Source organism: Euprymna scolopes, chromosome 8 (genome assembly GCF_053919585.1).
Source record: "Euprymna scolopes isolate OS-2025 chromosome 8, ASM5391958v1, whole genome shotgun sequence".
NCBI lineage: Eukaryota > Metazoa > Mollusca > Cephalopoda > Sepiida > Sepiolidae > Euprymna > Euprymna scolopes.
In genome coordinates, this window is record NC_136489.1 from 92,423,054 (window position 1) to 92,439,791 (window position 16,738).

Consider the following 16,738-nt stretch of genomic DNA (forward strand, 5'->3'; position numbering starts at 1 on the left):
TTATACACCCATTCTGATATCTGATTGGTCTGTTCCTACCACGCCTCAATATAAATATAATCGTCCAAATATTTGTGATCATACCCAATACCATTATGCTAAAAAATATTGCAGAAATGCATGGACATACGATGGTTGAGGGTTATGGAAGTTCGAAGCTCGGAGTTAAAGATGAATTCAATAACTAATATATATCTACAAAGTTAGAAAGTGACGAGCGTAGGAAGGTTCATTTTTTACTGTGGTTTGTCTATTGCTAGCAGAACTGAAGGTAGCAGGTTCTGAGATTGTATCACGGTGATCAGAGAACAGCCCTCGACTGAAGACAATTCAATTATCAGTCAGTTCTTACCCTGTTTGATATTACGTCTAGAGAATACGTCCCAATCAACTTATATAACAAAGATCACGGACTGGGTCGGAACCATTTCTTTCGGTATTTGTCTGACAGCAAATAAAGAAACTGTTATATATTCTATAAGTATATGTTAAATGCGCTTTTTTTTCGGAAAACCTGGCTATATAATAAGTGTTAAAGTTCCGTGTGCTAGGAAGGTCCTAAATGAACTGGGAGAGAAGTGATACTCACCATTATGTATCCAAACGTCAGCCGCAAGAGTAGACTTTTGCAAGAGAAGTTTGTCTTATAAAATTGTTTCATTGAAAGGGTGACAGTGGCTAAGTGGTTAATGACACAAACTGAAAACCTAGCTATGCTAAGTACGAATCCAAAAAAGAAAATTGAAAACACATATACACACACATTTCCATATATATATATATATATATATATATATATATATATATATATATATATACTAGCAACGAGACCTGGCGTTGCCCGGAATTGAATGATGATACACGAATGTTTCACGCTCGCATATTTTTATTGTCATCAAAATCGATGAAATTGCCCATTTTTCAATCAAATCGATTGATTTCCTGTTCTGTTTGGGGGCCCATCGCGGTGCACTGGGAAGAAGCTTTACATTCCTCCCCACAATAACTTAGTCCACAGTGCATTGTAGTTTACATTGCACTGTAGAGAACCTACTGCTGATTTTATAAAATTATTTTTATATATAATGGATTTAATTAAAGTTTAAAATGTAAAAGTCAAGTGCCATACTTCAATTGTGTTCTAAATAGAAACATTCATTTCGAACGTGTCCCTGTTATATCAAAGAACCTGCTGTTGATTTATATGCCTGACTTTACTGCTTGTGCAGTGATAATGGTTTGAATCTAAGTTTCAAATGAAAAAGTTAAGTATCATGCTCCAATTGTGCTTTAAACAGAAACATTCATTTCAAGCGCACCCCTGTCATATGAAAGAGTTTATTGTTGATTTTATATGTCGAGCTTTTGAATTGTGTAGTAATAAAACTTCCCAAATGCACTTGTGATAGTAGGCTGTGTAAGGTGTTAACTTTAGTCCAAATCACCTGTTACTTCTTTCATCGGATTAGTTTGATTACGATTATCGATATTTATTGAAGAACACTATCAGGTACATAAAGAATATCTGTGTGAAAGTTCAGATCCACAGAGAACGAACTCACACACAAACACACACACACACACAAAGTTCCTTTTATACAGCGTGGAACGATAAAAGTGTCGCCCTAAAAAAAAAACACTGCAGATTTATTTTCAAAATTTTATTGAAATAATCCATTCAGGTAACTTGATTATGTAGTAGAGCTGACATCTATTCAATGTAACCGCCTTCAGCCTCAATCGCCGCCTAGATATGAGTCCGGAACTGGGAGCATGCCTTTTCCATGGGAGCTCGGCAAATACTCGGCCGATGGCGGCGATCAGGCTGGCGTTGGTGTTGTTTGAGGTCATGTTGGTGATGTTCTCGATGTATGATCAAACGAAGTAGTCGAGCCGGTTCAGGTCAGAGAAAGAGAGGGAGGGCAAGTGAGAGAAGAGTACAAAGCCGTAGCACTCCTTCTGAAACCAAGCCTGGGTCTCTTTAGACTTGTGGGCCGGTACTGAGTGCTGCTGCCACACCCAGGTTTGCTAGCGGCCACCTGATTGCATTAAGGGATCACCACACTCTTCAGCACATCCAGATACACTTTCGTGTTGACTTTCAAGCCGAATTCGAAAATGTGACGTGGCATGGTGTGGCCTTCACTTGAAACCACACCAAAGACCATAACTGTTGCGGTGTGTCTTCAAGCGTTGAATCGTCCGGATTTGCATTTTGAGGGTGCTGAAAATAGTCCTGTTGACATAACTTGGATCGGTAGAGAGCATGGGTTGTACAGCGATGCATCTTCGATCTCGCTCGTTAAATATTGTGTCACTTTCAGACCTGATAGAAGGCTCCTGTCGCTCTTTGAATTTGTACACAACTGGCCAACTAGCGGATGGTCTACAACAACAAAAATAAAACCGATTTTATCAAAGGGAAATGGAATCATGTCTTTTCTAGTGCCACAATTTTATCGTTCCACCCTGTATAATAGTACATACATACATACATATATATATATATATATATATATATATATATATATATATATATATATATATTTAAACATATATTGTTAAACAGCACAGCATTTTCTTGTTTGACAATTTTCCGTTTTATTTTTTCCAGTTTTCGAATAATCCTTCTTGTGTTATATGTAAAATGGTTTAAAAGTGTTCCGTAGTCTGCGAGCGCTTTCGGCGTTTCCGCCATCTTCAGGCTGGTTATATAAAAAGTCGTTTTAAAATTACGTCGAATGATAAGGTCGTGTTTTAAAATTACATCGTACTATAAAATCGTTTTTGGCTTATGTGGGCTATTTATATACAAATTTATTGGACAGTTTTTTTGTTTTTATATATATATATATATATATATATATATATATATATATATATATATATATATATATATATATATATATATATATATATATATATATATATATATATATATATATATATATACATTAACAGAGGCATTTTAAAATATTTTTGCTGGATTCATAATTTATATTGTTTATTTTGGGTGGTCTCACTTTTATATACAAAAAGACATAATTCGACGATACGTATCTCCCAGCAGCGGTAGAGAGTTGAAGTTCATTATCTATTATAAAAAACGGAAAGCGACTAATCTCGTAATTAATAACAATATTTCGCAAGCGGACAAAGTGTTGGAAAAGAACAATGTAATTTATCAATTTAATTGCCCAATAGGAGAGTGTATCTCTAACTGTTCCTCTTACATTGGCCATACTACCAACACGTTGCCCCGTAGACTAACGCTTCATCTTTCCGATACTAGCTCTATCGCGCAACATTTAAAAAAACATGGCTGCCAGCATTCTCAATTTAGAAACATCATGGTAGAAAATACCAAAATTTTACAAACAGACTCTAACGTTAGGAGACTGAAGGTTTTGGAGGCATTGTATATAAAAGTGAGACAAATATAAATTATGAATCCAGCAAAAATATTTTAAAATGCCTCTGTTAATGTATATATATATATATATATATATATATATATATATATATATATATATATATATATATACATATATATATATAAAATTATTTAAAAAAAAACTGTCCAATAAATTTGTATATAAATAGCCCACATAAGCCAAAAACGATTTTATAGTACGATGTAATTTTAAAACACGACCTTATCATTCGACGTAATTTTAAAACGACTTTTTATATAACCAGCCTGAAGATGGCGGAAACGCCGAAAGCGCTCGCAGACTACGGAACACTTTTACACCATTTTACATATAACACAAGAAGGATTATTCGAAAACTGGAAAAAATAAAACGGAAAATTGTCAAACAAGAAAATGCTGTGTTGTTTAACAATATATGTTTAAAGGAGAATATGCTGCCTAAATATACTCAATATATATATATATATATATATATATATATATATATATATATATATATATATATATATATATACTAGCAAAAGTACCCGTCGTTGACTGGGTTCAAAAACAGCCTACAGAAAATGGACTCTGATTTATGAAAGTATGATAGGTCATGAAAAGGAAGGGTTGTAAAGAGATAGCTTCGAATTTGGGGGTATCAAAACCAAAGCAAAATATGATGAAAGTAAAAATAAAATAGATAAACCCCATAATTTATTATACCATGCCTGTTCACACTGAAACACTTATCACAATATTCTGTGGATCTATATTAAAAAAAACTTGTAAAACTGTGACACATTTCCATTCTATGGGGGTCAGGCGCGAACGAACACCCCATAATTTTATTATACCATATTTCATCAAACTGAAACATAATTATCAAAGTATACTTACGCAGATAGATATGAAAAGTCTTTATTAAAGTTTGTGCCTATTTCCATTCTATGGAGGCCAGGCACGAACGCAGACCCCACAATTTTATTATACCATCCCTATTTAAGTTAAAACATACTTATCAAAGTATTATTATGTACATCTATATCAAAAACACTTGTAAACGTTTTTTGTTTTTTAATTTTTAATTTTTTTTATTTCCATACTTTGATGACGAGGCGCGTACGCAGACCCCACAATTTTAATGAATCATCATTATGCCAGATCAAACATACCAATTTCTGTGTCTCGATACATCTTCTATCATTATATGTGATCAGTTTTCTATAATAGTCAACCATATAGAAGCCTATTCGTGACCACACACACACACAGACGTTCAGCTTTATATATATATATATATATATATATATATATATATATATATATATATATATATATATGCATCTGTTTCCCGTTTATTTATGTTGGCGTACGCAACATCTCATAACTACGAACGCTTAGTTGAAAGTCGTTAAGAAAAACTCAACATTAATGACATAGGTGTTAATATACACTAACCCCTTCCGTTGGTTATTCGATCCATCAAATCGAAAGTACTTGCGAGAAAAGAAAGAAAAATTGAACAAGAAACTTACAGAACTTACACTAATTTGCCCGAATTACTAAATAGACTATTCAATTTTTTTTTTTTTAAGTTATCAAGAAAATTACTCCATGTCATTTTGTTTTATGGAAATCGCTCCAAACAAGGCATGAAGCAACTTGATGTAAGGAGCTAAAATTGATTCTATTTCAAGGTCAAAACCTTGCCAACGATAAATATTATATGGAATAGATTCTGATTTTAAAAAAAAACACTATACTTCTGTCTTTGTCAGAAACATCACTCATGGAATGTGAGGACTAAAGAACAAAATAAGGAAAGCAAAAGTTACGAGGCTGCCGAAAGTAAACCTAAGATCCACTTTTCTACTCTCCTTAAACATTATTCAATAACGCCTGTCTTATTCAAAATATTCTACCTATTACAGCGAATAAATGTGTAACTTACGATTACGTTCTGTGTGAGTTGAACGTTTTTTGAAGCAAGACAAATGTTTCGACATTTCTCTTTGGAGCAGTTGGGCCGGCTTCATCCAAAGATTTTACCGCGCCCAGAACGAATGCTAACCAAGCGCGGCGCTCAAACGCATTACCAGATATGAATGTTAGCCAATCAAGATTCCAGCAGCGAACCCCATATGGGTGAGGGCCCGGGATCAGCTTGATATCCTGTTTCATCGTCCTGAGCCAGGTTTTCAACTAGCCTACTTGTCAAATTTTTCGCAACTTGAGTAGGGAGGGAGGCCGGTTCAATGACCATGTGGATGAAATCATCTGGATGACGACGAAGAACATGGCCGAACCAGCGAAAATGCCTCGAGGGGAAAGCTTATTGTAGAGAGGATACGTTGTATCAAGAACGAACAGCGGTAAATCCCAACTGTTGTTTGTTTTATGTTTTTTCTTCTTTTTCGGTAAGGTGTGTGTGTGTGTGTGTGTGTGTGTGTGTGTGTGTGTGTGTGTGTGTGTGTGTGCGTGCGTGCGTGCGTGTGTGTGTGTGCGTGCGTGCGTGCGTGCGTGCGTGCGTGCGTGCGTGCGTGTGTGTGTGTGTGTGTGTGTTTTTAGTAACAATGGAGTGATATCACAAGTGTTGATATCCGTGTGTTTGTATCAATCATTTTTAGAGTCGCCCTCTGAAATCTCTCTCGGTGATCCCAAATAAATGCATAACAGCTTTTCGCCAACAAACAATTGTAAATTTGTTAGCTTTTAACTGTAGACAATATTTATGAAAATTTATGTAGATATTATCTTATCTCAAAAGGTTGTCAGTTGGTTAGTGTGAGCGTTTGTAACTTTTTGTTTGGTCCCTGTTTTTTTTTGTTTTGTTTTTTTCGTTGTTTTTTTTTTGTTTGTTTGTTTGTTTTTTTCTTTTCTTTCAGACAGCTGAAATCGAAGCGGCTGAACTGAAGTTAGCTGAAGAAAAGGAAGCGGCGGAAACGAAACTGCGAGAACAACTTCTACGAGAGACGAAACTCATCTTGGATCAGCAACACAATGAACTGGCGGCTTCTATCGGAAAATTAGAGGTAGAGAAACAAATATCGATTTCGCTTTAAATGTGTCTTCCGTTCATCATTTGGTCGGTCACGTTCGGTTTCAAATAGCAGTCATTTCTAAACGCGCACAGTGAATGCATGTTACGAACACCCGTTTTTTGTTGAAGTTTTTACGAATGAGTCGCCATGTAGCAAGCCAAAAGTCAGTGAATGGTTAGGATGAATGCGTGCTAATTAAAAGATGGGGAATATTATGAGAGTACTAAAGTTTTTAGACTGTTAAAAACGAACAAAAGTTAAATCCCGTTGACTTAGAATTGTTACTTTATGCAAAATTAATGCGTGAATGCTTCAATATGGTTAAAGTTGTGCTAATTTTTGCCTTAAATGCTAATTCTTATTAATCACTATTAATCTTTAATAATCCATAACTGTACAGCGAATGGATGCTATAATACCTAGTTCGCTACACCTTATCATAACAAAGCTCTATAAAAAATTTAGCCAGGTCTACATAGTAGTCTTCGAGAAAACTGCTTGAGTAAAGGTAGTATTTTGGTTACTAATCCCTATTGATCCCTTATCTCTAACTATGCATCGAACGGATACCATAATGCTTTGTTCGATTCACCTCATCATAGCATAGGTCCACGCAAAATTTCAGCCAAATCGGCCTAGTAGTTTTCGAGAAACAGTGAAACGGACAGACAGACAAACATGCATACTAAGAGAAACATATGAATTGAAAATGTTCAATGGATTTAAATAAGTTTGGTTACTTACGAGAGAGATTTGCAACAAGTATATGTTGATCTTACATTCGAAAACGACCATGTTGCAATCTTCAGGGAAACAGTCGTGAAGCCCTTATGAAAAACTTCATGAAAATTCTGATTGGTGCTGGGCGCAGGAAGAAAGAAAATAAACTTTTTCCCCCGCTTGTGGTAGAAGACGAGTTCTTGCTGTGAATATATTATAATGATGAACCAGAGGTTGGAGCTTAGAGGAATACATTTCATAGAAATAACGATAGAGCAGAGAAAGGCTAGCAACCTCTCTACTGTGAAAAAAGGGGGGTATGGAACAGAAAAGCTCATCTCAAATTTGTACCCTGACGTATTGTTGCTGGAATAAATTTAATAATACTCTGCAAAAGTATCCAGAAGATAATTACAATATGACTGTTTGTTTTAATGTGACAGGTGGATATTAAAAAATGTTCTTTATAAAATGTCTTCCCGGCGTATGTGGGAACCAGTGGTAGTAGATGTGAGTATAAGAATGAAAATTCCTCCTAATTGCACAAACCATGTTTTCCGTTAAACTTCTTGTCATTTCAAAGGATATCCATTGTTTTTTCAAGATGAATGGAAATTTGTATATACTTTCAGATAAAATACTTTTATTTACAGGTAGCAAAGGCGCGTCGGAAAGCTCTTCTGGAAAGACAAGACAATACTCTACAGTGTCTTCAGGTAAGCGTTGAATACAGGATGTTTCCAAAATCGATGGCATAACTTTGGGATTATGTTTTATATATATATAAAATGGTCGCTTTGTGTTGCGAGGGGGTAACTTTTGTAATCCATTAATAATCTAATTTCAGTTGTAGTTCATGTACATCTATGCTGAATTGTACCATCTCTGAAATGCAGAGTGACTGGACCAAATCTCTCGCCTGATTTTTTTTTTTTTTTTTTTTTTCAAAGTAGCTGGGATTTTTCTGATTTGCATTGATTTCCTTTCCTGATCTGTAACATAACCCGATACGAATAAAAGGGTTGTAGCTTGCGTTTTCTTGTTTGCTGGATGTAGCTGCTGTTTTTATTTTATTTTATTTTATTGTTTTTTATTATTATTGTTATTCTTTTTTTTTGTTATTGTTATTATTATTATTATTATTATTGTCATAGTTATTGTTTTTATTGTAATTATTATTGTTATTGCTATTATTGTTATTGCTTTTGTTATTTTTTGTTATTGTTATTTTGTTATTGTTATTTTGTTTTTGTTATTGTCATTTGTTTTGGTTATTTGTTATTGTAATTACTTGTGTTTTGTTATTGTTATTGCTATTGTCATTTGTTATTATTATTTGTTATGTCTTATTTTATTGTTATTGTTATTTGTTTGTTATTACTATTATTTGTTTTTGTTATTACTATTGTTATTGTTATTGTTTTTTTGTTGTTTTTTTTATTGTTATTGTTTTGTTGTAGTTTCTGATTTCCTGTTGTGGGTTCATACAAGACAGAAAAAAGAAACAATTGGAATTACTTGGGTACTTCAGACTACTGTTTTAATTTTGAGTGTTTTTCGCACAACGATGCAGCCTCACACCTTTTAAGGTGTATCTGTTGAACTCGGGAATCTGTACGGGATTTCGAATTAAACCATTTATTTAATGCACGGGGATAGCATGCTTTTGTTCCCTCAGCCATGACTGGGTCGAAGTCTTAAGTAATTCACAAATGTATTCTTCGTGTCTTCCACATTGAGAATTGAACCTTCATCGTGGTGTAACGGATAAAATACGATGTAAAAATTCAGTTCTAAATGACACTCTTCTGGATAATCGTGTATCTGTATGTCTGTGTGCCTGGCTTAACCGTAAATTCATTCTTTACGGCAAGTGTCTTCTTCACTTCGCTTTCTATGTGTTTTCTTTCTACTATTCTTTTTTATCTATCTCTATATTATCTACATCCTGTATTTTATGCTGTACCTGCATAACCATTCTTCGTGTTTCTTCCTGAGTTTACAACTCCAAAAAGATAATTCCGATTCGGATATTTTTACTAATTCCATTTGTTTACCGATTTCTCATAAACTATCCTATTTATTTGGGAAATACAAAGCTATTTTGCATATTGTCTAGTGGGTAACTTCATAAAAATCCTAAAAATAAATTATGTTTTCAATAAATGTTAAAAGCAAAAGAATGCAACTTATTTGTATAACTTTTGGTCAATAAATTTAGGAGTACATTCTATGTCTTCCGCCCTATTATGTTTAAGGTTAAAAAATAAATAAATGCCAGAGTTTTCTGTTAAGCAGTTTGATTTAGTTCGCTTAACAGCATTTTGGCTATTTTACATTGATTTTCACTGGACTATTGTTCGCATTAACGTTATTTTTGGATGATTTTCCCGTGTACCTTGCTCATTTGTGTTGCTTGTTTTCATTCGTGTTTTTGAACTTGATGGTGTCGTTGTTGTTGTTGTTGTTGTTGTTGTTGTTCGTAATTTATCTACGTCGGTTTTCTTTCGCATTCTAATCTGGTGAGAAACAAATTTTTCACGTTTATTTTGAAATCACTTCAAATATAACAGAAACGTGGTATTCTTATGTTAATCTTATGGGCATTTTTTTTTTAGATGAAATTACAGTGAAATTCACGCAAAATAAGTTGATTTCCACAAATCAAGCTATAAATACTATGCCAGATGTAAGGAGTAATAACCTGAATCGAGTGCTTGAAATGATATTGACCTACCAGGGTCATTCCAAAAGTAAAGCCTCCTAGTTTTATACTAAAAAAGTTTAAGAGTTACGAAGATGGGAGCGGCACCATTAAAACGAGCCACATTTTGTGCTCCAAAGTTTATTTTTCTACATAGCGCCATTCCCAATGCATTTTTGCCAGCGATGGACGATGGTTGTGCATGGACGTCCAGGGTGAGTTTTGTCATACAAGCGTCATTCCAAAATTAAAGCCTCACATGTTTTTAACCCAAAAAGTTGAAGAGCTGCAAAGACGGTAGTGGTACAATAAAACGAGCGACTTTTTGTGCTCAAGAATATATTGTTCTACATAGTTACGGCCATTCTCAATGTACTTTTGCCATGAATTCAATGACGCATCCCTGGTTCTGTCGCACGTCCATAACGGGTTACTTTCTTAGAATCTCACACCGTCAATATCTGCAACAGAGAGATGAAACTTTCAGGTCATGAATGCATGCGTTCAGTCATCAAAACTGCAATTTGAAATCCCCGCTGGTGCATTTAGGTGGAATGAAAGTATTTCTGTTGGAACGCCCCTCATACATATGGCCGCAATAAAAGACGCTGTCTCTGCCTGATGTGCAGCAACTGTATATGATAAAGAACAAGTGCGTGTTAGAACAAAAGTATTTATATGTATCGACCGAACACGTGAGACTGGCGTGCTTTGTTATCCATAAAATACGAACCTAACAGAAGTTTTCATATGCTCTTTAGCACTCAAAGGGTTAAGATCATTGAGCAATATATATATATATATATATATATATATATATATATATATATATATATATATATATATATATATATATATATATATATATATTGAAAATGATGTTGTTGGAGAATACTATCTAATGAAGTTCCAATTACGATCGCATGGTTCTCATGATCAGTTTCGGTGGCGAATATAATGTTCCCATAATCGTTGAACACGTTGTTGCATCAAATATGATGTCATCTGAGAAAAATATATCACGCAACAAATTATCAGCGACGAGCACGCCGGTCTCGAAATCAGTAGTGAAAGAAGATTATACCATATAATAAAGTTCCAGTGATGTGCATATCATTCCTGGGACCAGTCAACACGCTGTTACATTAAATATGGTGATATGTTGTCACGTTAAAAATATACCATGCAACATAGTTTCACTGAATAGCATGTGTCGTTAATCAGTACTGAAAGCGATCTTGCTTGAGAAGAGTATACGACATAATTAAGTTCTAGTAGCTAGTTCATTATTTCTGGGTTAGTAAACACGCTGTTGAATAAAAATGCTGTCACCTAGAAAATGCGATGTAACAATGTTCTAGTGGTGTTTCCATCAATAGAGATCAGCTTACTCTTCTTTTGTTTTCATTTTCTATTCCTTCAGATAGATTCATCGGCCAAAATTTGTTAGAAATGTTAACATCAACGTTAATAAGTGGAAAATAATAAAAATAATATTAATGATAAAAACTAGGCACCGCCAAAAATGGCCGCAAAATCAAGTTGTTGTTGTTTTTTAAAACGAAATTACATTTATTAAAATCCATTATTTCTGAGTAACTTTTTTTTCCCAGAAAGATAAAACCCTGAATTTTATCATATAGAAAACAGAATAATGTAAAACTTTTTCTACTATTTTTAATTAAATTTTAAATGTTAAATTTTCCCAAAAAGTTAACAATTGACATTTTTTGTCTTGCACAAAAAACGTACATAAATATTTAAAAAAAAAAAAAAAAAGGTTTTTGAAATAATTAATTTATTTATTTATTGTCTAACTAAGATTTAGGATGATTTTCTAAGAGAATATGCAAAAATATTATAATATAAGTACCTGGATTTCAAATAATTCCACTTATTCATATAGGTAACCAGTTATTTCGCGTCGATCTAGAGTCTAGATCGACACTGTTTACGTTTGCGTTTGATAAGAAGCAAACTATGGAAGACCAAACAGGCCAGAAAAACTTATTTTTCAGTGACGAAAATTTCAATGTATTATTAAGCTGAGGCTGGCCAGTACCAGATCGGTGACCATTTGTATTAGTTTGGTTTTTAATGTGTATGTGTGTGGGGGCCAGGCTCCCCAAAATGGGGGTGGGGGCAATTTAAGGCAGAATAAAAAAAAAATATTTCAGCGCGTTTGGTCCACCGTAGTCGAAAGGCGGCAAACGTTTTCAAACGGGATTGAAAAAAATGATGCTATTTTTAACACAAAGGGCACAATATTTATCGAATTTTTTTTTTTTTTTTATCGATTCTTCAAAGCATGTCCTGTTTAATAATGGTCATGCATTATTCGGCTCGCTAAAAAAAATTGTTAATTTATTTATCAAAGATTTTAAAATGGCTTTTTTCGTATAAATATTTAAAAAAAAATTTTTTGTTTTGCTTAACTTAAATTAAGTATTTTACTTAACGTATTCACCGAATTTCACACTTCAAAACTCAAAAGCGGGATAATTAAACACAATCGAAGTTCTGATATTCAGACGTCAAAATAAGGTATGCAAACAATTTTTTTTTTTTTAATCTATAATTCTGTCCCTAACAACAACACAATATGTTTTGTTCAGTTTACGATGATTATTTTAAGCATATTTGTTCCCACTTCAAAACAAGGGGGGGGGTGTAAGCAAAAAAATATATATATATAAATATCGTTTATGAAAAATAAGTACACTGTTATAAAGTTCATTCTTCTCTTAATAATCGCTGAAAATTTCGTATTGATCGGATAATTACCTGATTTTTGGTAGATTTTTAAAAAGACGGTCCGTCAAAGAGTACTGACCTGCCCCCCCCCCCCAGTTTTGGCGGTGCCTAATAAAAACCTTTCATTCAAAAAGCTTCAGACAATAACATTTATGTTTGTATGTACGTCTTAGGAGAAGCTAGAGGGTCTGGTGGACTCTGAACGAACTCCGCAAGGATTGTCCAACCAGATAGTAGAGCGACACCAGAATATGATGCAACACCTGGAACAACAGCAGAGGGCAGAACGGGAGAAACATCAACGGATCATGCAGGCCAAGATCGAAGAGAAACATCGACAAAAACAACGGTAAGAACAAAAATAAACGGCGAAATTTACGTCTCTTTTAATTATTCGTTAGTTTAGAATCTGCCTTACAAAAGAAGTGTTTCACTCCATGTATTAATTAATCAAAGATAGGAATTCAAAGTTGAATAAAAGTTTATTACATCATCAGATCAATAACGATAAAGTAAAAAAAAAAAATAACCTCTTTAGGTCATGAAGCCTAATGAAGAAGAGAAAAAGTCAGGTGTATATATTCACAAAAAAGGCCGGCATAAGGACATTAGTTTTGAAATGATAGATACATATAGCAGCAGGAAGGATGTTGATAAAAATAGAAAAAGATAGGATAAATGAGGCATCTATATGAGAGTACAGTAATATCTGGGAAGAAAAAACAAGTAGAGAAATGCAAATATACATATAGTGTACTGTGTTGATATCTGTAATAATAATTATTATTTCGTGCACTTATTTTTGTCTCGCCATCGTTTTATTATTTTTTATATTGTCAGTGTGCATGTAATTGTATTTTATTTTTCTATAACCATTTCAGACTCGTAGCCTCATCAAAAATACGAGGAGCGTTCCAAAAGTAATGCTTCCTATTTTTATTCCACCCGAATAGATCAGAAGGGATTGCAAATTGCGTTGTTACGATGACTGAACTTATGCATCCATCACCTGAAAGTTTCATCTCTCTGTTGCAGATATTGACGGTGTGAAGCTCTAAGAAAGCAACCCCTGTCATGAACATGTGTCCAAAGCAGAGATACATGATTGAACTCCTGTAAAAATACATTGAGAATATTGGTGACTATGTAGACAAATAAATTCTGGAGCACAAAAGATTGATCGTTTTAACGGTACCACTCCCGTCTCTGTAACTCTTCAAATTTTTTGAGTTTAAAAAACAATGGGCAGTTTTACTTTTGGAACGAATGAATAAAAAATGTTTTTACATTTTTATACACCGCTCGAATGTGAGGAGTTATGTCCCTTCTTGTTGTTCTTGCAGTATCGAGACGTAATCTTGAATAAACATTTGTCGAACCCTATCCAACGTGTTCGCATCAATATGAGGCTATAATTGATTTAAAGCTCCTTTGCTTATACTGTTTCTTTTAGAAATAATGATTAAGCATTATTCTCGTTTCCATTATGGAATAAATTTGCTTTCTTTTTTTCATTATGCAGAGAACTTGCAATAGAACTCGATGAAAATAAACGCAAGGAAACTGAGACTCAGAAGCAGAGAGGAGTCAGGTAGTAATTTTTTTCTTTGGAAGTTGTCGGTTTATTGAAAATAAAATTGAATCTTGAAATGTAGCATGACGGATCATTCTTCTTTCTTTCGGCATCTCAGTACATGTTTGTAGAGTATGTAATACTGAAAATGCAGTGCTTTGAAGACAAGTAGCCATTTTATAAATATCTGAAGTAGTTGGGAGTTTGTATTTAGGAGTTTTTTTTACAAAGGAGTCACCACTTATCAAGGCCCTGTAGTCACTTGAGAATTTATGTTAATGAGTGTGCAGTAGTCTGTGAAACAACAGCTCAGTAATAGTATTTGGTGGGAATTGGGCAGAATTGGACTAGTCAAAGGGACAGAATAACAGGAACTTGTTGACATTGGACTTGAAAATTATGTTGCAGTCAGTTGGGAAACAGGCCAGTGGATAAGTATAATGGATATTTTGTACATCTTTAATAAATAAGATTACAAATCAATACATTTATTCTTTAAAAAGAACATCATTTCCATGAATCATTTTTATTTATGTATAAATTTGTCCTCAAATAGATTATGCATGCTGTATATACTCATGTAAATTTATATGTACATATACACACATATATATCCATACACACATATATATCCATACACACATATATATATATCCATACACACACACATATATTCATACACACATATATATCCATACACACACATATATATCCATACACACACATATATACATACACATATATATATACATCCACATATATATCCATACACACATATATATCCATACACACACATATATATACATACACACATATATATATATATATATACATACACATATATATACATACACACATATATATACACACGTATATATCCATACACACGTATATACACACATATATATATATCCATAGACACACATATATATACATACACACACATATACATCCATACACATATATATCCATACACACGTATATATACACACACATCTATATATACATATATATATAAACATATATATCCATGCACCCACACACATATATACACACATATATATCCATACATGCATATATATATTTCTTCACCATATTCCCTCTGTTTCACTTTTTGTTATCAAGTAGGACTTACTTGCAGTTTCATCAAATACTTTTGTATGCAAAATCCGATCTCGCATTTTGCTAATTCCTACCCTCTGATGAGAAGGAAAGTATTTCTTCGAAACTCCGCGGATTAAGGACAATCCACTTATCAAGTGTTTCCTTTTCAGATTAAATATGTTTTTAACTCTTTTTCAAAGTGTTTTTAATGTTTTATTAACTGTTTATATATATATATATATATATATATATATATATATATATATATATATATATATATCCATACACAAATATATACCTATACACATATATATATATGCATACATACATATATCTCCATGCACACATATATATCCATACACACATATATATCCATACACACACATATATACGCATACACACATATATATCCATACACACATATATATCTATACATGCACATATATGTCCATACATATATATGTGCATGCATATATATATCCTTACACACATATATATATATACCCATACATGTATACATACCCATACGCATGTATATATATATAACCATACATGTATTTATATGCATACACATATATGCCTATACATAATATATAATATACATCATATATAATGCATATATTTTCGTTGTATAAGACGGGTTCGAAACCTTTACTCTTTTCCTCTAGCTTTTATGTGCTCTCGCGAGTTCTGTTTTTTTTTTGTTTTGTTTTTTGTTTTTTTGTTTTTTTTGATTGATAATATAAAGAATGTTTCCAATTGGTGTTTCAATGTCAGTACTTCAATTTAGCTTAGTGTTTTCGGAGAAATTTTGCTATGATTGATATTATTATTGTTGCTGACAATGATATCATTAATAAGAGTCATTATGATTGTGAATTAGTTTCCAAATGCGACCAAAACAGTATGATTACAAAAAATATGTAACCCGTTGGGTCACCTATTGAGCTCAAGATAATTTTTTTTTAAATCAGGGAAAGGTAAATTTACCAAGCCAATTAAGTAAAAAAAAATAACAAGACAAAATTTCAAAAGTAGTTTCCTCTCTCTCTCTCTCTCTCTCTCTCTCTCTCTCTCTCTCTATATATATATATATATATATATATATATATATATATATATATATATATATCTTTTTATCTATCCATCTATCTATCTTGTTTTTTATATCTGTTTATATATCTGTACCTATCGATCTCTTTTCCTTTTCAAGTACGGGTTCAATAATATCATTGCTTGTGGTGATATTTCCTTTTGTTTATAATGGACCATTCCAATTCTTTTTATTCTTTCCTAATTTACTTATCACCTTCGAATGTTAATAAATAAAGAGAGTAAAATTAATCAACTTATAAAACAAGAAGATATTCAGAAGACGGCCAAGAATTGTGTTCAATGTCAATGAATCGGTTCCAATCCAAATATT

General features: G+C 33.0%; 1 protein-coding gene across 2 annotated transcripts in view; it reads left to right on the plus strand.

The window, feature by feature from the left end:
- Positions 1-16,738, plus strand: part of LOC145283630 (uncharacterized) — a 107,823-nt gene that overhangs the window by 74,117 nt on the left and 16,968 nt on the right. For both annotated transcript variants that reach the window (XM_080132583.1, XM_080132582.1), the window contains exons 17-20: positions 6,302-6,448; positions 7,831-7,893; positions 12,809-12,984; positions 14,158-14,226. In XM_080132583.1, coding sequence (XP_079988709.1) covers positions 6,302-6,448; positions 7,831-7,893; positions 12,809-12,984; positions 14,158-14,226 — 455 coding nt within the window. The remainder of the gene's footprint in view (positions 1-6,301; positions 6,449-7,830; positions 7,894-12,808; positions 12,985-14,157; positions 14,227-16,738) is intronic.